The sequence below is a fragment of the Chiloscyllium punctatum genome, chromosome 11, assembly GCF_047496795.1.
Source record: "Chiloscyllium punctatum isolate Juve2018m chromosome 11, sChiPun1.3, whole genome shotgun sequence".
NCBI lineage: Eukaryota > Metazoa > Chordata > Chondrichthyes > Orectolobiformes > Hemiscylliidae > Chiloscyllium > Chiloscyllium punctatum.
The window spans coordinates 52970028-52993585 of record NC_092749.1 but is presented as its reverse complement, the minus strand read 5'-3'; the positions used below and the strand labels follow the sequence as shown (position 1 = coordinate 52993585).

General features: G+C 40.2%; 1 protein-coding gene across 1 annotated transcript in view; it reads left to right on the top strand.

Annotated features, from left to right (window-relative positions):
• Positions 1 to 19939, top strand: part of rps6kc1 (ribosomal protein S6 kinase polypeptide 1) — a 176883-nt gene extending 156944 nt beyond the window's left edge. Inside the window, exons 14-16 of the mRNA XM_072580801.1 lie at positions 15301 to 15383; positions 15480 to 15575; positions 19340 to 19939. Coding sequence (XP_072436902.1) covers positions 15301 to 15383; positions 15480 to 15575; positions 19340 to 19450 — 290 coding nt within the window. The 3' untranslated portion in view covers positions 19451 to 19939. The remainder of the gene's footprint in view (positions 1 to 15300; positions 15384 to 15479; positions 15576 to 19339) is intronic.
• Positions 19940 to 23558: the final 3619 nt, after the last annotated feature.

The following is a 23558-nucleotide window of genomic DNA, read 5'->3' as shown; positions in this document are numbered from 1 at the left end:
CAGCATCCAAGTAGCTTCGAAATCGACGTTTTGGGCAAAAGCCCTTCATTACATTACACTCCTACTGATATAGTTGTAGATATACATCTGCAAAAGTAGACTGGTGAGGATGAGATTCATTGCGTTGGTTCTCTTGCCAACAGCTGTTGGTTTGGTCTTGCAGGTACCCGTTATAGTGCAACAAAGCTGCTTATAGAGTGGACATTGAAATCCTTCAAATGCTCCCTTGCTGTCGTCTTGTTTCTTCCAAGTGCCTTATTCGGCTCCAGGTTGAGCTTCTGACCACGTTCCCTGATATCATTACTAAAACCTATTTCAACTTCTGTAGCATTACTGGACTTCACCTCACTTCAGGCGAAATGGGGCCCGCAGATGCTGGACATTAGAGTCTAGATCAGAGTGATGCTGGAAAAGCACAGCAGGCCAGGCAGCATCCGTGGAACAGGAAAATCGACGTTTTGGGCAAAAGTCCTTCTTCAGGACTTCCTGATGAAGGGCTTTTGCCCAAAACATTGATTTTCCTGCTCCACGGATGCTGCCTGGCCTGCTGTACTTTTCCAGCACCACTCTGATCTTGACTCTTCACCTCCCCTTAGCTCATGTGCTGTTGAAACCTTCATTTTTGTTTGGTAATACTTGGCTATTTCAATGCACTCCTGGCTAGCCTTTCACATTTCACCCTTTTATAAAATTCAGCTCATCCAAACCTGCTACCAATATCTTAATTCACACCAGTTCCATTTACCTAGCTCCCCGAGCACTGACCAATATTGGATTAAGCAATACCTTGGTTTAAAATTTTCATCACTGTCAAATTCCTTTGCGGTTTCACCCCTCTCAACCAGTATCTGGCCCTACAATCTTCAGATATTTGTACAGCTTTAACATAGGCCTCCAGAGTTTGCCCTTTTTTAACTGCTTCACCATTGGTGACCATGCCTCAAGTGCCAGGGCCTTAGGCTCTGGAATTTCCTCTCAAAATCTTTTGGGTTTTCTTTACTCATTTTAAGATCCTTACTCCTTAAAGGAGTTTCTTTTTGATAGTGCATTTGACCATCTTATCTAGTATTGTTTATGTAGCTCAGTGTCCATTTTTATTTTCTTTATTCTTCCATGAGAAATGGGCATCACTGATAAAGGCATCCTTTTATCATCTGTTCATAAATGACCTTGAATTGACTGGCTTGTTAGGCCATTGAAGAGTCAACCACGTTACTGTGTGTCGAGAGTCGCGTGTAGGTTAGACTGGTACAAACAGCAGATTTAGTGAAGCGGATGGACTTTTACTAGGAGCAACTGAGGACTGCAGACGTTGGAGATCAGAGTCGAGAGTATGGTGCTGGAAAAGCACAGCAGGTCAGGCAGCATCTGAGGAGCAGGAGAATCGACATTTCAAGCATAAGCCTGATGAAGGGCTTATGCCGAAAACGTCGATTCTCCTGCTCCTCAGAGGCTGCCTTGACCTGTTGTGCTTTTCCAGCACCACACCCTTGAGATGGATTTTTAAGGCAATTGGTAATGCCATGGTCATTGTTACTACAACCACCTTTAATTTGAGATTTTAACTGAATTTATTTCCATCAGTTGCCCGAGGGGATTTTGAGCCCATATCCCCAGAGCAATAGATCATAGAATCCCTACAGCATGGAAGCAAGTCATTTGGCCCATTGAATCTGTACCGACATTCCAATGAGCATTCCACCCAGAGCCGACCCATCCCTGGCCCTGTCCCTGTCACCCTGTTTTTCCTATGGCTAATCCACCTAACCTGCATACCTTTTGAACTGGGAGGAGGCCAGAGCACCTAGAGGATCCCCACATAGACATAGGGAGGCTGGAATTGAACCTGGTGCTAACCTCTGAACCACCATGCTGTCTTGTCCCCTGGATCACTCGGCCAATGATATTATGATGATGTCCAATGATATGGCAACTGTGAAGCATCTTTGAATGTTTTATTACCTTGAAGGCACTTTATGAATGCAATTTACTTCATTACTCAATGAGGTATTTGAGAAGATAAAAGTATACAATATAGTAAATGGTATAGAAAGGGTTAATTTAAACTGTAGATGTCGGACAAGGAACACTGAACAACACAAGTAAAAAGTAACTTTGGGATTGTTTGTCGGAAGGTTTTCCTCACTGCGTGATCAATACCTGGAATAGTTACCTGAGCAAAGGAAGCTAGCTGTGAATCCTCGAATTATTGAAGAAAAGCATTATGGAATGTCAGACTCCTGGGCATCACTGTGGATGAATTAAGATGGGCCAAATGGCCTTCCTCATCTGTATGTGATTCAGTAGACTTTACATCAGAGCAGAAAAATAGTAATTTCTCTTAAATCAATTGATAATATTGTTCCACTTTGTTTTCTTCATCTTAATGTTCTTCATTGCACATAAGACTTTACCTATAACATTCATAGCTGAAGTTACAATTGCTTAGAACTGAGATTAATAACCATTGTAACCAATATTTTAGTTCATTTCTCTATGATCGGGGGGGGGGGGGAAGATTAAGTTATGACAGAAAACCATTCTTTCTAATGTTATCAACAATCGTTATTTAAATAAAATATAAATAAGACAAAATTGTAATTAATAGCTCTGCAATAGTTGTTTTTTTTCATTTAGAAATAGGATTAGTTAGTCGAATTTGACAGTTTATTTAAGGTGGTAGTAAGTTGCTGTGAAGGAGAAAATATACTTTGGCACCTTTTTTTTTAAGAACAATGGTTTGTTGTTTCTCTGAAATGAATAGCTATTCTTCCTCTTATTTGAATTAGGCAACGTTGAACATACTAAGTAATAAAAATTTCTCTTAGTCTCTTAACTCATTTGCTTTCATCACTTTTGGGGAAGTATCAATATCTTATTGGGAAGTGTGTAGTTTCTTCCGTTGCATGAAAATATTTTTCTTAAAGGACAGGTGGAACTCCTTCATATGAAAACGGAAGCTGTCTCACCATGCTGATAATCGCGAAATGTTTTACTTCAACAACAGTCTTCCTCTTTCTGAGTTGACATTGAATTTTTTTGGCTCGTTCTCAAACTTACATTTATATAATACACCCACTGGCAAATTCACTTTAATACTGAGTCTGTCTTACTTAACTCATTCACGCCTGAGAATTTCTGAAGTTTTCTGGAGCCTCTGTGTGATCTTAATTTCTGGGGTTTCTTATTGTGCTTCAAGTGACTTCAGCGCTAAACATCAAAATGTACTGCTGTAAACAAGCACTGTGCTGGTGAATTAATATTTTCATGGAGAATTCAATCAGAATCCTGAGTTGATGCTTATTAAATGGTCTCTTCTCACCACATTTCCAGAAAGAAATGAGAAGTATTATAATTAAAACGGCTTTGTTAAAAATCAGTAGTGAATTCTGATAATGGTAAACAGTGGGCACCTGACTTGGCACTTGCTGAGCAAAGCAGTATGAATGAACTGAATTAATGTACAGCTGAAATTCCACATTAACTAATATATCCTAAATTGGTCTATTAGATGGGACAAAAAAGTCTTGTACCATATAGTGTTACCTTGTGCCCAAAGCATTTGGTAATACATTGTTCTGAAAGCCCTTTTGCTGCTGATAAGCTGAACACCTCATGATGTCTCTCCAATTTACTGTCAATAACACACTGATGTTATGGCCTTGATTTTAACCTGTCACTTCTTATCTGCCTGCTCTTAGCCGCTGTAATTCCAGCAGTAATTCTGGTTCTGGAGTGCTTGTTAAAAGCATGCAAGGTCTACTTAAGATTCAAAAATTGCAGAACAAAAATGTGCTACAGACACTGCAAAAAACATTCAAGAAGTGAATGTTTGTGCTCAGTGTTACCTCGAAACCGAAATATGAGAGGAGGAGCTGACCAGCCAAAATGATCAATGTAACTTTAAAAGTCTTATCTCCCTTTGAATCTCTTGGGTGCCAGGAACATAAAGTATGTTTCCACCTTGGGCTTTCCCAGTTTTCCTCTGGGAACCCTCAGTCTTGCCATCCCTTAACTGAGAACTGTCAAGAAGGAATCCCCAGTACTTGCTGATCTCAGGTTGGATTGCAAAGAATTATTATGTCATTTGGAAAATGTTAGAATCTAATATAATGGTTGTAATACTGTAGTATTTAGAAGTCCAAAATATAGTCAAGCAGAGTCAGCATTGCTTCATGAGGGGCCAATCATGCCTGACCAATTTATTTAAATTCTTTGAGGAGGCAATAAATAGGATTGATAAAGGGGAAACAGTAGATGTAAGATGTTTGGATTTCCAAAAGACATTCAATAACATCACATATGATGCTACGTAATAAGACGAGAACCTATGATACTGGGGTGGGGTCTTACTATATTGATTAACTCTGAAAAGGACAGAGTTGGGGTAAGTGGGAGCATTTTCAGGATGGCAATCTGTAGCAAGTCAAATGCCACAGGGCTCAGTGCTGGAACCACAATTATTTACAGTCTGTGTTAGTAACGTGGATGAGGGAAGTGTATATACCATAACCAGATTTGTAGAAGAGGCAAATAGGTGGGAAGGCCAGTAGTGAGAATGAGACAGCATCTAGAGGTGGATATAGACAGGTTACATGAGTGAGGAGGAAAACCGTCGCAGATTCAATATAATGTGGGGAAATGTGAGGTTATTCATTTTGTTGGACAGAATAGAGGAGCTGAATATTGTTTAAATGGGGAAAGACTGCAGAAAATCACAGCACAAAGGGATTTGTGGGCCCACACACATGCATTACAAAAAGCTAGCATCCAAGTTTAACGAGTAATATGGATGGAAAATAAAATATAAGCCTTTATTTCGAAGGGAGTGGGGTAGAAAAATAAGGAAGTCTTGCTAAACTTATATAAGGTCCTAGTTAGACTGCAAATAAAATACTGTAAACAATTTTGATCCCTTTTATTTATGGAAAGATATACTGACATTGGAGGCAGGTCAGAGAATGTTCCCTCGGTCATCTCTGGAATGGAGGAAGTTTCATGAGGTGAGGTTGGGTAGACTGGGCCTACACACATTTGAAGTTGAGAAGAATGAGGGAAAGCTCATTGAAACACAGTGATGCAGAAAGATTGTTTTCCCCTTGTCGGAGAGTTGAGGATCAGATGGCATAGTCTTATTTAAGACTAAGATGAGGAATTCCTTACGAGGGTAGTGTCTCTGTCGAATTCTTTACCACAGAGAGCTGTCAGAGTTAAGAATAATTGAGGTGGTGGTGGTGGTGGTGGTGGTGGTTGTGATTCAAGATGGCAGCGTCCTGATAGGATCGTGTTTGCTGGGCTCCGCGCCACGACATCGACAGGACAGAGCCAGAACCTGTCCCATCCACATTACTGTGAGTAAAAACACAGTAAAAGAGCTAGAGAACCTGAAAAAGGTTATTTACCTTTGTTTTTATGCAGAAGAGAATGCTGAAGAAAGGAGGAAGCTCGTCTGGGGCCTGGGCTACGGCCGAGCCCACTGAGCAGCAGGCTTGCTTACTCACCAGCTCCTGTTTGAGGAACTGGCCAAGTCTGCGAGGTCCTGGGGAAGCAGACTGATGGGGGGGGAAAGAATCAATGAGAAACTGGCTGTAGTGTCTGCTATGCTGCAAGACCTGGGGGAAAAGGACTGATGAACTCGAGTGCTGGGCCGCAGGAGTAGAGGCAGAGACTGACTCCTCCAAAAGCTGGATTGAATCCCTGGAAAAACAGGTCCCTAGCTTGTTGGATCTGGTGGATGATCACAAACGGGTGCAGAAGAAAGAACCTTCATGTTGGCACAGTGGGGGAGATGGAAGATGAGCAACCGGTGGAGTTCTTTGAGAAGTGGTTCCCAGAATTCCTTAGTTTGGAGGCTGAAGAGGGAAGGATAAAGGTTGAGAGAGCCCACCAGGTCACAGCACCAAAGCCAAGTATGGACCAGCGCACCCGCCCTGTCCTGGTCAGGTTCCGTCATTATAAAGACAAGCAGAAAGTCATGGAAGCTTCCAGAGCACAGGGGAGGTATCTAAGGGCGTTGGTGTGTGGGCGCTCAAGGGTCACGTTCTTTCAGGACTTTTCAGCGGCGGTGATCCGTAAAAGGAAGTCCTACGATGGTGTCAAGATATCCAGTGGTGCTTTGGATCAATCATAATGGATCTGTACATTTATTTGACTCACCAGAGAAAGCAAGGAACTTTGTGGACATGCTGACTTAAATCAGGTGATCGAATAGGCATAGAGGATAGAGCTGTTCAGGTTTGTCCTCCTTTAAAGAGGACTTGGTGGAGTCTCCTTTCTGTTGGTAATAAGTTGCGTTAAATTGTGCTCTGGATGGATATAGAGTATTTACCTTTTAATCACTAAGCTAAGCTATGCCAAGGGATGGGTAACACTTTTATTTTTAACTTCCTTGTTTATAGTACTAGTCTTGTTTTTTGTTTTTCTTTTCCTACCAGGTTGCCAGTGCATGTGGTATGACCCTAGCTGGTAGGAGTTGAGAGGATGGTTGGGATGATTAGTAGGGTTGTGGGGTGTGTAGGTGTCCCCTGTAAATGGGGGTAAATTCCTTTGAATCCGTGCCATTGGCGATTTTTTTTTTTTTTGTTTTTGGTATATATAGTTTTTGTAAGTTTTGTAGCTTTGTTGGCTGTAGTTATTTTAGTTTATGTAGTTTTTGGGTTTTATGGATTTTCTTGCATTGAAGCTCAGTGATCTGTAGTTCAAATACTCCCTCTCTGGAGTCTAAATGGTGCTATAGAAGGTTATGGCTGAGGATGTGTTCAAGTGGTGCACCTGGAACATTGAGGGGAGTCACTCGCTGTCAAGAGGAAGGTACTTTCCAGTCTTAAAAGGAAGAGGGTGGATGTTGCCTTGTTGCAAGAAACACCTAGATGATGCAGAGCATTTGAAACTACAACAGAATGGTAATGACCGAGTTTATTTCTCCTCTTTCAATACAAAGTAAAGAGGTGGCCATTCTAGTTAGAAAGAATGGTGGTGTCATGTATAATTGGCATTATCACTATTTCTGATCACACCCCAGTGGATCTAATGGTCAAGAGTAAGGATACTATGGTAGGTTTGAGGCATTGGCAACTGGACTCCTTCATCCTAGAGGATAGTACGTTTACTGAATTCTTTTCGACTGAGTTCAAGGCTTTTTTAGACATTTGATTCAGGCTCTGCCAGTAATCCATCCATTCTCTAAAAAACTGCTAAAGCCTATGCTAGGGGGTTAGCTGTTTCCTATTCAGCCAGTAAAAAACAGCAAATGTGTGAGCAGCAACGCTTGCTTGAGACATATCTAAAAGCAGCTGAAAAGGTATACTTTGACAGGCTAAACTGCAGAGGATCACAGTGTTTCGGTCCACACTGAGCTCCATGCTCATATGGACAGCCAAAAGGGAGCTTACATTTGCAAGACAAAGACTGTTTGAGCATGGGGATAAGCTAGGCAAGTACGTAAGGTACCTTGCCAGGAAAAGGAGTGCTCCCCATGCCATTACCTTGATCAGGGAGGACACTGGAAATTCAACCCTGATTCTAAAGGGATTAATGCAGTAGTTTGGAAATTTTACTCTGAACTACACCAGTCTGAAAGTTGTGAGGATGGCTGGATTAGGTTGGAGTGCTTTTTTAATAAAAAGTTTGGACCTTCCATGAGTGACCCCTGGACAAGAGTCTGTCCTTAATGCCCAGTTGTCAGAGCAAGAGGTGCAGGAGACGGAGGCAGCTCCAGAACGGAAAGGCGCCTGGTCCTGACGGGCTCCCCAGTGAGTTCCAGAAGGAATTTGTAAATATGTTGTCAGGACCAATGCTTAGTACATTTAATGACTCAGAGTCATGCCCTCCTCCCACTATCGCTAGGACAGGCGAACGTCTCTCTCACCTTTTTAAACAAAAAAGGGAAGGCCCCGGAAAATTGCGCTTCTGATTGACATTCAGGAATGAAATGTGCCTATTTCAAAATCCTATCGAAGACTTTGGCACAAAGGCTAGAAACTGTACTGTCCTCCATCATTAATGAGGACCAGGCGGGGTGTATTAAAGGACACAGCTCGTTGAATAATGTCAGGAGGTTCCCTAACATGGTCCAGGTATGTTAACAGCGATCGGTACAGCAATTAGTGATCTCTTTAGATGTGGAAAAGGCATTTGACTGCGTCGAGTGGCCATATCTTTTTTATACTTTAAAGCGGTTTGGCCTGTGTGAGGCTTTTATCAGATGGGTAGTGACCCTCTTGCCACAGTCCTCACCAATGGTGTGCGGTCATGCAATTTTAACATTCATAGGGGCAGTAGACAAGGCTGTCCTTGTCACCGTTGCTTTTCACATTGGTGATCAAACCACTGGCAATAGCAATATATAGGGATTCCAATATCCCCACTCCAGAAGTGGGGACAAAGTCACATAAGATTGCATTATAAGCGGATGACATGGTTGTCGTCTTATCAAACCAACAGTTTCTGTACCGCATCTGATACAATGCAGTAATTTATTTGGTGGCTTTTTGGTTTAAAAGGTCAACTTTGAGAAATCAGAGGCCATGCCCATGGATGGTCTTTTGAGAATGCCTGATTCTGAGGGCAAATCTCGATTTTCCTTTTAGGTAGTTGTAGGAGGGCTTTCTCTACTTGGGTATGTTCATTGCTCCCGTCTTTGATTGGCTATTTAAAACCAATTTTGTCCATTTATTCGACAGGATCGAGCAGAGCCTTTGTAGATGGAAGGCGCTTCCGATCTCTTGGTTAGGTCAGATAGCCCTCATTAAAATGAACATTCTGCCCCGCCTGTTGTATCTTCTGTGAATGTGCCCTCTGCTTTTTATGAAGCAAATGTTTAGAAGGCTGAATGGCTGGTTTAGTTCTTTAATCTGGTATCGCAAACAACCCCTAATTAAACTGATCTAAACTGCAATTACCTTCCAGGCTGGGAGGCATAGGCCTCCCAGATATCAGAAATAATCAATTACGCTCATTGTTATTTTACGTGAATGATTGGGCCGGGGGGATCCTGACTCATTTTGGTTGGACATCGAAGCTTCTCAGGAAAGATGCCCCCTTACTAGCTTGCTGTTCTTGGACAAAATGAGGACAGTTTACGAGTATTGCTGTAACCCAATAGTTTATTAATACCGTCAAAGCGTGGAGGGCAATGCATCAGAGTGAGGGCAATTTTGCCAAAACATCATTTTTTACACTCCTAGTTGGTATGCCAGGTTTTCAGTCAGGGATGATGGATTCGGGGTTTAAACTAGGGGCGTGTCTTGCCTAGGTGAGTTATTTGCAGGGGGCATACTAATGTCTTTTGACCAGTTGGCTCGGAAATATGAGTTGCCCAGTACGGACCTCTTCTGTTTTCTTCAAATTAGAAATTTCGTACAAAAAGAGACCACACTTCCATCTGATTCTTATAGCTCCGAAATGGCGAAGAGAGTGCTGAGGGTACACTTTCTGTCGGCCATGTTTCTCACCTATTGGGCGACGGTCACTTGGAAGAGTCTGAACGGCTCTGTAAAGTTTGGGAGAGGGAACTGGATGTTGAGATTTCTTCTAAAACATGGGAGGATATCTGGGAAAATGCAAGAAATATCTCAATTTGCAACAGGACTCCAACCTTGCAATTGAAGATTCTCCACAGGGTCCACTTGGCTGCAGACCACCTTGCATCTGCGATGTGTCCTAAATGCAAAGTGAGTATGGGCACGCTGACTCATTGCCTCTGGTCCTGCCACGGGCAGTGGCCATACTGGAGTGCTGTGATAGATGGAATAAAGAGGCTCTTGGGGACAGAGGTGGAGATGGACCTGGTATCTCCTCTTCTTGGTCCTATTAATTCACTTCCATTAAATGCACACAAAAAAAAAGGCTTTTCAGTCTCCTCACTTTTTGTGCAAGAAAGAACATTCTGTTAGGGTGGGTGTCTGAAAACCCCCCTGGGGCTATTGGGCTGGCGTAAGTTAGTCACGGAACGCATCCCGTTAGACTTACGAGTATGGTGCACCATAAAACTGAGAATTTTTATAAGATGTGGCAGCCCTTTTAGGACTACTTGGGTACAGATTTGTCTGCCATATTAATAAGAGCCTTTATATAACCTTAGCAATTCTGTCTAATGAATTTGGTATCCAGAGAGAAGGAACTGCGAACATATGAATATGTATAAATTTGTGTTTGTTGGTTGAGGGATATTGCTTTGTTTTGTTGAGTTGTGTTATTGTTATTATTATTATTATGATTTTCCTTTTTTTTATTTATGCAATTAATGGTTTGATTTGCATTCATTTGAATTGTTTGGCTTTGTATTTGTTGTAATATTAAAAAACATTTTTTCTTTTCAGTAAAAAATATATTTAACAAAAAAGAATAATAGAGGCTAAAAGGGAATTGAAGACAATCTTGGGGGGGTGGGTGGGGGTAGGTGTGGAATGCAGGAAAGTGGAGTCAAAGTTTAAAAGATCAACCGTGCCCTCATTAAATGGCCAAGCAACCTAAATGGGCTGAATGGTCGTCTTCTGCTCCTATGTTTTAGGAGAAACATTACTTCTCCCAGTGTTGGGAGACTTTCCAGCCCACTGATTGCTGTGCACCATTGGCTACAGTGTCCAGGCAATGAATCATGCAGGGCATCTGGTGATAGACCAGGAAGTTCAATTTAAATTGAACCCTCTCAATAAAGTCAGCAGAGTTCATTAACCATCCACGACCCAGCTCCCTCAGCCTCCGTTTAGTTAGAATATTATTCAGTGACAGAGCAGGTTTAAGGGGCTGAGTGACGTACTACGTCTTTGTTTTTCTTGCCCGGACCATTAAATGAGTTTAAAAACTATGAGCTGGGTATGTTAACCAAAATATTCGATCATGACAAGAGCAAGCAAAGCTGCCATCACTGGATTAGAAAAATACTTGAATTTTTGAGAGGTGTTTCTGAAATCTGTCATTCCTGGCAAGGTGTGGTGTTCAGGAAATCATCTGATCAGGATATTCCATCCATCAATGGTGGGAGGTTGCTTATCTTCAATCCATTAATTTTAATAGGTTGAAAATCGCCAGCTGTCCCCAAGACTGTCCCATTCAGGTGTTCCTGGGTGCCACATCATCTGAGCAACTCGCTGAAAAGAATTACTTAAAACAATGATGGAATTAAACTAACATGAAGGATATGATTTCCAGTCAAAATATTCCTTGTTTCAAATAGATTATTTGCAAATATACTGTCTAGGTATGGTCTTCTATCCATTTGATCAACAAGAGCTTGTATTTAGAGTTTTTAATATGATTAAATATTGTTTCGCAGGAGCATTATCAAACAAAGTTTGACATTGAGCCATTGTCCATAGAATAAAAGGGAACTGTGACAACATTGATATGAAGTTGGCCGAATGACAGGAAACCAAGAATAGTTGTGATTGGTCACTTCCTAGACTGGTGGTGGTGGTGCTTTCTAAGGATTAGTGATAGGGACACTCCGCTTTCCTTGGAATAAAGGAGTCTGAGGGGATATTTGATAGATATACAAAATTAGGTCAAGTTTAGAAAAGCTAGACAAGGAAAGTCTGTTCCTATTGGTTTTGGATTGCTGCATGAAGAACCAGCATAGTTTAGGGCTAAATGGCCTCCTTCTGTGGTGGAAATAACTGATTCATGCCAAGATGCATAAGAAGCATTATAAAATAGACCATGACACTGAATCGAATGAGGAGATATTAGATCTGATGACCAAAACTTGGCCAAAGGTGTATGTTTTAGGAAATGTCTTGAATGAGGAAATGAAAGTAGAAAGGTAGATTTGTGTAAGGAGGGAATGCCAGAGCATTAAGCTTAAGCAAATAAATATGTGGCTTCCAGTGGTCAAGAGATCAAACCAGGGATGCTAAGGACGCTAGAATTAGAGCAGATGTCTTTGAGTGATGTGGAATTTGTGGAGAGTTCTGAGGTAGGGAGAGAGGAAGAGCCATGGAGGGATTTGAAAACAAAGATGCAAGCCTTAAAATCAAGATATTGCTTGGTTGGGAGTCATTGCAGGTCAACAAGAGCATAGAGGCCAGAGTTAACCCATGCACTCATTCTGTTGTAGGGGGTGATATAGTTCTGTGACCCATTCCTTGGGTGAAATGGAGGCTTGTTCCTGGTTGCTATAAAGAGAAATGCACCCTGCAAAACCTTGGGGACTAGGGTTTTCTGTGAAAACTCTGTCTTCTTTCCTTTGTGGAGAGCTTATTGTGTATGAAGCTTCAACTCCATCACCCCATTGTTTTACTGATCAAGAGAAACTGCAACTGCAGCCCCATAACTAACAAGCTTCTTGTGAACAGTTATAACACACTCCTCTGTAGTCCTGATCAGGATTCAGCCGCATGCCCTTCCACAACTTTTGCAGGGCAAAATGTAAATAAAAAGCTCTTTGAGTAGCCCAAACCACAACTATAAACATTTGCTGACTGACACAAGTTGACCCTGGTATGTATCATGTATCATCTATGGGATGTACAACAGCAACTTACCAGGGCTGCTTTTATAACATCCAAACTCTCAACTTCTTCCCTGCAAAGGACAAGGGCAGCAGAAGTGTGCCAACATAATCAACTGCAGATTTCCCTCAAAGTCTGTCATCGTCGTTCTTTTGAACTATATTGGTGTTCCTTCATCACTAGATCAAAATCTGGAATTCTCTCCCTAACAGCAACGGACAGCAGTGGTTCAAGAAGGAGATTTTCGATCATCTTCTCAAAATCAATTAGGAATGGGCAACAAGCGCTGGCCTAGCCAGCGACTGTATTCTCAGGATCAAATAAACAAATAGAAAAGTTGAATTGCTGACTCTTTTAAGTAACACTGGATGTGATAGCTCATGCAGCTGAACATGTCGAACTGGCAATGGTTAGTGAAGAACCTGCAGTCACTAGACTTGCCCAGGCCATGTTTGCAGACTGCATCCAACCAACTCCAGAGGCTACTTGACCTCTTGCATATTTTTTGATATACTTCTATTGTGCAGCCTGTCCTGCATGTGGCGAGCAGTGCCCTGCTGCCATTCTGAGGACCTTTAGCATATGCTAGAGCCAGTGTGTCAGCAGCATTTGAAATCCTGGTTTTTGCAAACCTCATCATTTTCAGTGCTAAGACCAATAACTCCTTGGAGAGTCTCAGACCAACAATTCCCTTTTGTATGAAATTATCAAAGGAAAATGGACCATAAATATGGTAGTGTTTATTCTATGACCTCGTTTCATACCTTATTCTTTTCTTTAATGCAATAGAGCAAAATTATCCTTTCACTTCAAAGAAACAGTTCTGCTAATTCAGCCAAACTAATTTGCTTAGACTTAAATTAGTAAAAGTCAGTATCTCACCCAATAGGACAATTAAACAACTAGATTTGTGGTGGTGCGGAATAGTTTCATGCATGCAAGAACGCACAGATATTACTTTCTCTTGACTAGAGTCCAGAAAAATAACCTGTGTTTTGGAACAGTCGTAGGCCCTTCAAACCTGTTCCTCCATTCCAGTTCATGGCTGTTCATCTATCTTAGTCATATTTATCCATGTTATCCATTTATCTTTTGAAGCTCTGTATTTCCCAAGCACTGTCCTGAGGTAACGGTGTGTGGGTAAAAAAGAGAAACCATTGCAGGATATGCTTTGCGAAGTTCACTTGGTGAAAGAGTAGCATCCAACAAAGACAGTACCTTTTAAATTTGACAATAGAGGGGAGGCATTGGAAGTGATTGGTGTGAGTGACCGTCTTTTACAGTATTTGACATTCAGGAAAATGTGCAAGATAATGCACCACAATACAATCGTGGGAGACATCATTTGTAACTTTCATTAGGGACATTTTAATGTCAAACCCATTACATAGTTTCAAATACAGAGTTGCAGGAAAGGTGGACACTTTCAGAGTCAACACTACTTTCAAGGACTTGAAGAAGGAAGGTAGTTTTAAGGTTGAGCGATAATTTGCAAGAGTAGAAAAATCAAAGGTCTGTATTTTTTTTGAGGGGGCCATTTATGATAGCTTTGAAAGGGAGATGTTTACAATATCAGCTGGTGTGAGGTCTATGTGGAAACATTGTTCAGCAGGTCAGTGTGGACAAGGAAGCGGCAGATGGATTGCATGTAGTAGATGTGCTTGGCGATAGGATATGAAGGTCAGGGAAGGTAAAAAAAGGTACAGCTTTGTGATAAAGGATATGGGAGACACTTTTGATGAAGGTTCTAGATTTTTGATTTGATTTATTGTCGCATGTACTGAGATACAATGTAACATGTTGGTTTGTGTGCTGTACAGGCAAATCATACCATATAAAGTGCATCAGGTAACAGAGCAGAGCTCAGAATACAGGCTACAGCCGCAGAGCTGTTGCAGAGAGACAGAGAAATCAGTATTAACCTTAGAGAGGTCTGTTCAAAAGTTCAATAACAACGGGGAAGAAGCTGTTCTTGAATCTGTTTGCAGATTTACTTAAACTTTTATATCTTCTGCTTGACAGAAGGGGATGGAGGGGTCTTTGGTTATGTTGGTCGCTTTCCTGAGGCTGCAGGAAGTTTAGCTGGAGTCAGTCAGTGGCAGGCTGGTTTGTGTGATGACCTGGGCTATGTTCATGACTCTCTGTAGTTTCTTGCATTGGAAAGAACAGTTGCCAAACCATGCTGTAATGCATCCAGATAGATGCACCATAGAAAGTATCCTATAAAAATTGATAAGATACTTTGTGGACATGCTTAATTTTCTTAGGCTTCTGAGGAAATAGAGACTTTGTGTTTTCTTGACCGTCACATTGATGTGGGTGGACAGAACAGATTGTTGGTGATCATCGCTCCCAGGAACTTGACCCTCTGTACCATCGCCACCACAGCACCACTGATGCAGACAGCCGCATGCCCTCCACTCTGCTTCTTGAAGTCTATGACCAGCTCCTCCATTTTGTTGATGTTGATGGAGAGAGTGTTGTCTTTATACCATGCCGCTAAGCACTCAATCTCTTCCCTGTGTTCTGTGTTGTCGTATTTGAGATCCAACCTACAACTGTGGTGCCATCAGCAAACTTGTAAATGGAGTTGGGGCAGAGTTTGGCCACAGTCGTGAATGTATAGGTAACCAAGTAGACCGTTTCAATCTTAATAAAGACTATGAGGGCTTTATTGTTGACTGTGTTAGTGGTGGACTAAGGGAAAAGGGTAGCAAAACCAGTGTTTGCAGAAAACTAGACATGGCATCAGCCACCATTATGGTGCAAACATTTGGTTATGAGAATCTTTTATAAGAGACTGGAACTGTATTAAAGCTATGCGTTAATGTGTAACTTCTTTTCCACACAGAGATTGGTGGGACAGCAGAAGAGACTGAAGCTTGTGACTGGTGGAGTCTCGGTGCAATTTTGTTTGAGCTCTTCACTGGAAAAGTGAGTAGAGCTGGGTTGGGAGCTGCGTTGCAAATTTGAATTTTCAATTATGTCTGAATAGTATTCAGTGATGGTGGCTGATTTTCTTTGTTACAGCCTCTGTTTCAGTGCCATCCAGCTGGAATAAATACACACACAGCTCTAAACATGCCAGATCACATGTCGAAGGAAGCCAGATCAGTGGTGCAGCAGGTAATCAGTTATTATAATTAAATTCTGCAGCAGAGAAATATTACGGATTTATACTTTAAAGCAGCATTACCTTTTTGTTATACATACATGGAGGAACTGAGTGAGGGAAGTGAGAATATTCCTTTCTTTCCATTGTGGCCTGAAGGAAATAACTGATGCTGGGTTATAATACATTGGGGATATCAGCAGCTTTCCTGTATTTCACACAAGGCCTCATGTGCGAGTGTATATGTGGAATATGAGCTGATTATTTGATGGTGAGAAGACCATGGCTGAGTCTGCATTTGCAAAGTTTCTTGGAGCAGCTGCTGGATGAGTCTGCAGCAACTTTTATTTCCCTCCATTTCAAACCCAGAATAGAGTCATACAGTTGAACAGCACGGAAACAGACCCTTCGGTCCAACTCGTACATGCTGACCAGTTATCTTAACCTAATCTAGTCCCACTTGCCAGCACCTGACCCATATCCCTCCAAACCCTTCCTATTCATATACCCATCCAGATGCCTTTTAAATGTTATAATTGTACCGTCTTCCATTTCCTCTGGCAGTTTGTTCCATACGCACACCACCCTCTGTGAAAAAGCTTTCCCTTAGGTCACTTTCAATCTTTTCCCCCTCACTTTAAACCTGTGCCCTCTAGCTTTGGACTCTCACACCCTGGGGAAAAGACTTTGATTATTCACCCTATCCAAGCCCGTCAAGATCTTACAAACTTCTATTGAGATCAATTGTAGCACCCTTCTCATGGCCCAAATTGAGATCAGATAATGCAGGTCACGGATTGAATAGGCATGGCTGACTTCAACAGTGCTCCATCCTCTGGAGTCTCCCTTTTGTAAAGTGCACGTGTGGGGAGACTGGCCAAGCTCCCCGATGTTGATAGTAATGAAACCAGACCCCCTTCACAAATTCAGTCATCTCTCCTCAGTTTCTGTCTATCAATGCTAGCTGATTCCAGCGGAGGTGATGTGGAGGGTTTTACAATTTGTTTTAATTATCCTCAGAAGAACAGTAGCTGTTAGCAGTTTAAATATTGATGGCTTCAATTTTTGGACCTGGGGTGGAGGAAGCTTGTTGGAGATCCTTTAACACCGATAACAGTAGATGGATGAAGTTTTCTTTTCATGTGGGTTAATCTATTGAAAATATGATTAAACCTTGATTGGTACATTTTGCATCTCTTCAAACACCCCTCATGGCTTCAGCAGACATAAGTGCTTTTACCTCTAATTAATTCGCAATGTAGTCATTGTTGCAATGTAAGGAAAAGGGTCAGTTTGATGCATTACAAACTCCTTCAAATAGCAATCTGAAAATGACCTGATCAAATGTTCCGTGATTTTGTTTGGCAAGGACTGGATACCCTACTTCAAAATTGGGCCTTGGGATTTCTTTGCACCCATCTGAAATAGAATTGACATCTCACGCAGGAAAAAAAAAGCAACTCTGACAGTGTAATGCTGCTTCAGGACTGGACTGGATTGTTAACTTGTTTTATGTATTGAAATCTTAGCTTTGGATTAAACCAAAGATTAGAGTGCTGTATTATGGCCGGTGCTACAATGAAACATTTAATTTATCAATTTATAAACCTTAGGCATGGCAGTTCTAAATAAAGTTCATTTTTCTCAGCATGCTATTTAGCTCTAATTTTCTGATTTATTATCCAACTTTCAAGAGAAGGTACCTATTTTTCTTAAAATGGTTTTGGTGAATCCTAAATGTTTCTTCATTTGCAAATTTTATGGTCACGGGAAAATTAAAATTGTAATGCCATGCACTTAAAGTAAGCACAGCTGTGTGAAGGAACAATATCTTCAGCAAAATTGGGTTAACCAGAAATGTACACTCCCTTAGAAAAAATAATTGTACAGTCTACAAATGCATTTATTTGATAGTAGTTTCAGGTAATTTACAAATAAGGCTATCTGAGCTCCTCTATCCTGGTGATTGAAGACTAATAATAAATGACAGAACTCCTGTTTCCAAACTCTTGACAGCAAGGAAAGGAAGTTGCACTTAACCCAGCTGCTAAAGGACACTTATAAAGATGCAGGAAAGAATTGGATATGCCACCTAGTTTGTTCTGGTGCTTGTGTTTCTCTTTACAGACTACTTCACTTAAAATGATCGTGTTCAATGTAGGGATTTAGCACCATTAATTTCTGGCTTTTATTTTCCTACTCAGAGTAATGTTCTCCTTCTAGACAGCTCTTAGTTGGAAAGCACTGCTGCGGCCTCTTAATGCTTAAGTGTATATCAGCTGATTAGCAATGTTTTCTATTTTACGAACAACTTGTAAGAAAAGTAAACTAATTAAGAATCATTTGCTACTATCAGCATGATTCAGCATAACAGCAAGACTGAAATGTCTAATCCCAATGAAGACTGTTGGTGTTAAGAGCAACCTTTGTGCTGGTGTAAATTCCTCCTTGGTCCTAAGTGGAATTGGTTATAAAATGGTGCACAAAGCATGGAAAAGCGGTAAATCCTTTTGTTTAATAATGCATATATTAGAGTATTGAAGGTGGATTTACTGTGGCTGGATTTGAAGTGTTGATAATTATATTAATGAAAATAGATGATATAACTTCAGATATGTAGTGATGACTGGATTTCCCTGCACTGGAATGTGATACCTGGGGGAAGAAGTAATGATGAGAGTACAGAACAAAATAGGTAGAATTAGAAAGTGCAAAATTGTAGAATCTTCTGTAAAAGTGCTGGCTGCAAAGTTTGAATCAAATGACTAGACTTTTTAAATGGGTCAAAAGCATAATCCTGGGTATTCTCCACCTCATATTCTGCTGTTTATACTGAAGGCCGCTCAGGAGAAAAGTGATCAAAAGTGGCACTTATCAAGTGTAAGGGCAATTAATCCAAATCAATACCCTTTTATGAAAGGTAGGTCATGCTGTAAAAAAAAATTGGATCTATCTAACGACTCAACAGCATGGGTGAATGGCAGTAAGCTGGTGATTATTATATTTCTTATCATTAGGAAGTAAAGAATCTGTCACAGGAATCTTCCTGATGAGTGAAAGCCCCTGGGATCCAAGATGATAGATATCGATTGAATTAGTAGTCACTAGACAAGCAGTGTTCCTAGATATCAGTTGCAGTAATTCCATTTGGAACAGTGACAAGCAAGGGGCCTGAAGAATTAGTTTTCGAACCCTTGCCAATCACTTCTGATTGTTGAAAAGGACCTCAACAGCAGTATTAAAGCTGGCTATCTAGTTGCCTGAAGAAAACCGTTCAAGCAGATAGATGCTGCTCAGAAAGAAATCGACAGGTGGAGCATGTAAAATTGAAAGTGTGAATAAATTCATCTATGTGGTATTTGTTTTACAAAGTAGGCAGAATGCGATGTATTAAAGTTCATTGAAAAGCATTTATCATTGAATTGTCCAATTGTGAACTATTTTCACTCTGATGTAAATGACCATATGCGTAGATAGATCCTTACAGAATAAATCCAAGGAGACTAAATGGGCATAATAAACCAGTAAACTTGGAGAATATTGCTTACTGTTTGATCAGTGATAGAGATAAGGATGATAGTGAGTTTTAAATCAGATTAATTTTGGAGTTATTGGAGCTATTCAGCGAAAGAAAGAAAAAGGTATTCTTTAATTGTTATCTCGTGAAGCGGGTGACTAGTGTCATTACAAATATAGAAAACATATATTCAGCAGCATCTGTAACAGAATCATTTCCACTACTGGATGTGTGTGATACTTTTGCTTTCCTCATCTTTAGCTTTTGCAGTATAATCCCAGTGAGAGGCTCGGTGCTGGTGCGTCAGGTTTTGAAGATATCAAATCACATCCGTTCTTCTTGACATTGGACTGGTCCACAGTAAAGAGGTAAAGAACTCATTGAAAAGAAATGCCTTTCATCACTGCACGAATCAGGATTGTACTTCAGGGTGCACACGCAATGCCAAATCCCAGGGAATGAAACTGCCCTTCCACCATTCCAGTAATGGACTTTATAACTGCAATCGGGCAACTTGAATTTTGAAGGATATATTTTATTGTGTTTATGTCTGCGTTATAGGCACTTGAATTGCTGCATTCTTGATCATGTTGCTAAGTCTGGAATTACTCCATTCTGTGAATAAATGTATATAAGATAACAAAGTCCAACAGGTCTAGACAAAACATTGTATTCTTTATGTACATAATTCCTATTTATTGATAAAACATAGTTTGTGGTGCAGTAACATATTGGATTTAGCCTGTCACTAATGAGGATAATTTCTGCTGACTATTGTTACTAATTACTGTTCTTATTACATGAACCAATTAATTGCAGGGTATGGATTAGAACCAACTAAATAAAATGGTTTACAAATTACCTGGAATGGAAATTTATATTTCTTTCTAAATAATGTAATGCACTTTTCTGTTATAATTAGAATGAATTCTCGATCACAATATATATAAAATCAAATGTCTACATTATCTAAACCAGACCATGACAAGACAAAAGTAGTTTTCACTCTTGGATTAGCAGCCATGTTGAGAAGATATCACCATCCATGGATTTACAGCAGTTAATGCAAAGCTTTCAGGCTGAAATCCAAGCTACCTGTGGAGGAGGAACCCATCATAATATATTATCAGCACCTCTCAGAAATCCTACTTCTGTGAAGTATATAAAGTTATAGAATGAGGTGTGGTTTGTTTAATCAGGTTTCTGTGCAATACAGTATTTTATTTGCTATCAAACCTTTCTCATTTTATGTCAGCATGCATCTTTATAGTATCTAGGAAATAATGCTTTTTTTTCCTAAATTTTGTACCCATTGAGGTGGAAGATGTAAAACTTGTTCTGCTCTGATCTAAAAATGTATTTTGAAGCTAACTCCTAAAATTAAACATCAGTAGCATTTTTCTGGATTCTCCGTCCTGTCTGGGTAAGGTTACTGATTGGTGCAGTCATTATGAATTGTTTTCAAGTGCATTCTCAGCACCTTTATAATGTAGAAGGGAGAGTCGGCCCATCAGTCTTGGATCTGAATCTCATTTAAACAAGAACCTGTCTAATTTCCTGCAGAACTATCAAAAGCCCTAATGAAAAATAGTTCCAATATTTATTGGTAATGATGTGGCATTTTAAAAATTACACTCTCTCAAGCGAAGTTGTGTAACCAAAAATTGGAAATCCCTATGTCAATTGAAATGGTACAGTCATAGTAGAAGTGGGAGCAGTTACCAGTGTAAAACACAGTATTCGTCTTGGTTCCAGCTGCAGCCTTTGGTTGGAGCCTTTTCCTGGAATCATCATTTCCACAGCTGCAGTTGGTGGAGCTCCAACTAACCCTGGTGCTTGATGGATCAAACTTTTTTCTTAAGATTTGTAACATGAACTGGAGAAGAGACTACAGAAATTAATGTTTCAATTCGGTCACTTCCAAAACGCAAATTTAACTAGCAACATTTCCAAGAAAACCATCTTCTCTCACAGACCGATCATCACATTCCATTTCTAATGTTCCCCTCCTTGACATTGTCATTCACTTGCATACTTGAGTGTTTATAACCTCTTCCAGAACCAGAGAACAATGTGCCATTTCTAAATGATTTTGAGTAGTCATTTATTTGCACAGAAGCAAATAAATTCCCCTTAGGAATTCTGCATTTATGATTTCGATGTAAAGGCATGTTCAGGCATATACCATATTTGTGATTAACTCTTTGTTGCCTTAGCCTATAAGAGTATTCATACTTTTTTTAACTGACCTCTTAAAAAGATAAATATTTTTACTATCCTGATATAAATAACATTTCTGCAAGTGAATTTAGTGGTGGAGATTGTTTTACAAAACAATTCAAATGTTGGACCAGATGAAGCATCATTACTTTAGCACTTGTAATAATTGTACATTCCAGATATTATCACCAAATTTACCTTAAATGAAAGAATTAACAGATCAGTTATTTGGAAACGGAAATGCAGTTCCAATATTTTAAATGCCTCATCAGCAGTGCTTTTGCAATTTAACCAATGTTTTTGACTACCAAAAGAGCCAAATCTCCACAAGAAGTTCAAATTCGATATACAATCCTTAGTTCGATTCACCACCTTTAACATCAAATGTGGTCCATCTGCAGATTACTTCCTCCTCCATATCTATGTTATTGATTTCAGCAAGCTGGGTCACTTAGAAACGTGCCATTTTCTCCAATTTCATTACCCTCTGTGATCTTAGGGAGCCTCACATTTGATGTTTCCGAGCCAGCGTCAGTAATTACCCTATTAATGAATATAGTCAGGTGACAGTCTCAGATTGAGTGAACATGTTAATTGTCTAATATTAACGTGGTATCTGGCCAATGTGTAATTGTATAAAGGCACTTCTGCCAATAAAATTATCTGGCTAATGAAAATACACATCTAAATTACAAGCCAACTTAACTTTTCCAAGTTTCAACAATTATAACTAGTCCAGTTATCAATGATTAACCACAATGTTCACAATTTGATTTGGAAACTATGGAAGCTAGGCAGAACTTTAGTATCAAGCTGAGGTACTCCAACAGGAGTTTGCAAAGGGAATTTGTGGATGTTCGGCCATTGTTCATCTTTAGTTAGTTTTTATTGTTTTTCATTAAATGCCATTTTTTAAAAATTACACTAATGGATAATTAACAACAATAACTATTTTATCTTTGGGAAACTGAAACTGTCTCGACTGGATGGTTCTCGAGAGTGAGTTGATATTTGCTGGGAGTCCCCACAGTAAGATACCCATGTTTTTTAAAAAAAAAGTTTGACAAATACTGGTAATGAGGGAAGTACCAAGATTTCGCAGGCTGTCGATTTTTCCCAACCTCAAAACTAGCTGTGGAAGATATTGGGAGAGTACAGTAGATTAATCCATTTTAAAGGGTTGAAATTTAATCCAGACCGGAGTGATGGGTTAAAGGTTTCCTTCCTTTTTAGTCTGTTTGAGTGCTACATCTACTAGGTTGGCAATGCCAATCCTCCTCTTGGTGCAGAGGAGGGGGTTGCTCAGCAATTGAATTCCAAAAGAAGACAAAAAGCCAACATTTATAGTCAGCAGCAAACATTATTTGTTATACTTGCACATGCCACAGGATTCCTAAGGGCTTTTGCAGGAGAACCCAGAAACCAATTGGGCTTGGCATCTTTTGCAGTTGTTTTGGGAAATGTGTAACAAGGACAAGGATCTTAACCAATTAGATTGAAGGATGATTAATGAGCAGCACAGAGTCTGAAGTAGGACATGTCAGTTCAAATAACTTAATACAATTTCTAATCTGATACAGAAAGTTAGGGAAAGAATGAGAGAGAAAAAGGAGACAAAACAAATTTGAATGTTTTACCTTTGTTTAAAAGGTACCAAACATTAATCATATTGCCCTGTAATCATACTTTACAAACAATTCCCTGAACACCACCATCACCATCCTTGTTTTTTCCCCAGCAGCAGGACAGGTGTCGAGCTGGGATGGTGTTACCTTGGCAGCCATCAACATTCACTGTGCAGCCCATGGACTCTGGTAACATCAGGCCCACTCTCTGGGTAAGAAGTCCACCTGCTGATTGCTACCTACCTCCATCATTCACCTCTCCTACCTTCAACTGATGAATCAGTACTCCTTCATGTTGAACACAGTTGGAAGAAACCAGCTGGTAGAGGGTTTAAAATATAATCTCAGTGGGGGAAGTTGCATCAAGCAGCTCTAACATAAATGAATAGGAAATGTGGGTGATGAGGTGGGAAGATGATCACTGTGGTTGTAGCAAGTCGATCACTTCAGTTTAAGGACCTCCATTTAGTGTCCTCATTCCAACCATCTACCAGTTTTCCATCGGCTCCATCAAGAGCTTTCTCTCTACCATAAGGTCAGAGTTGAAGATATTTACTGAATCTACAATGTTAAGTACTAGTTGTGACTCCTCAGATACTGAGACAGTCACTGGACACATCTTGCTGCGTGTAGAC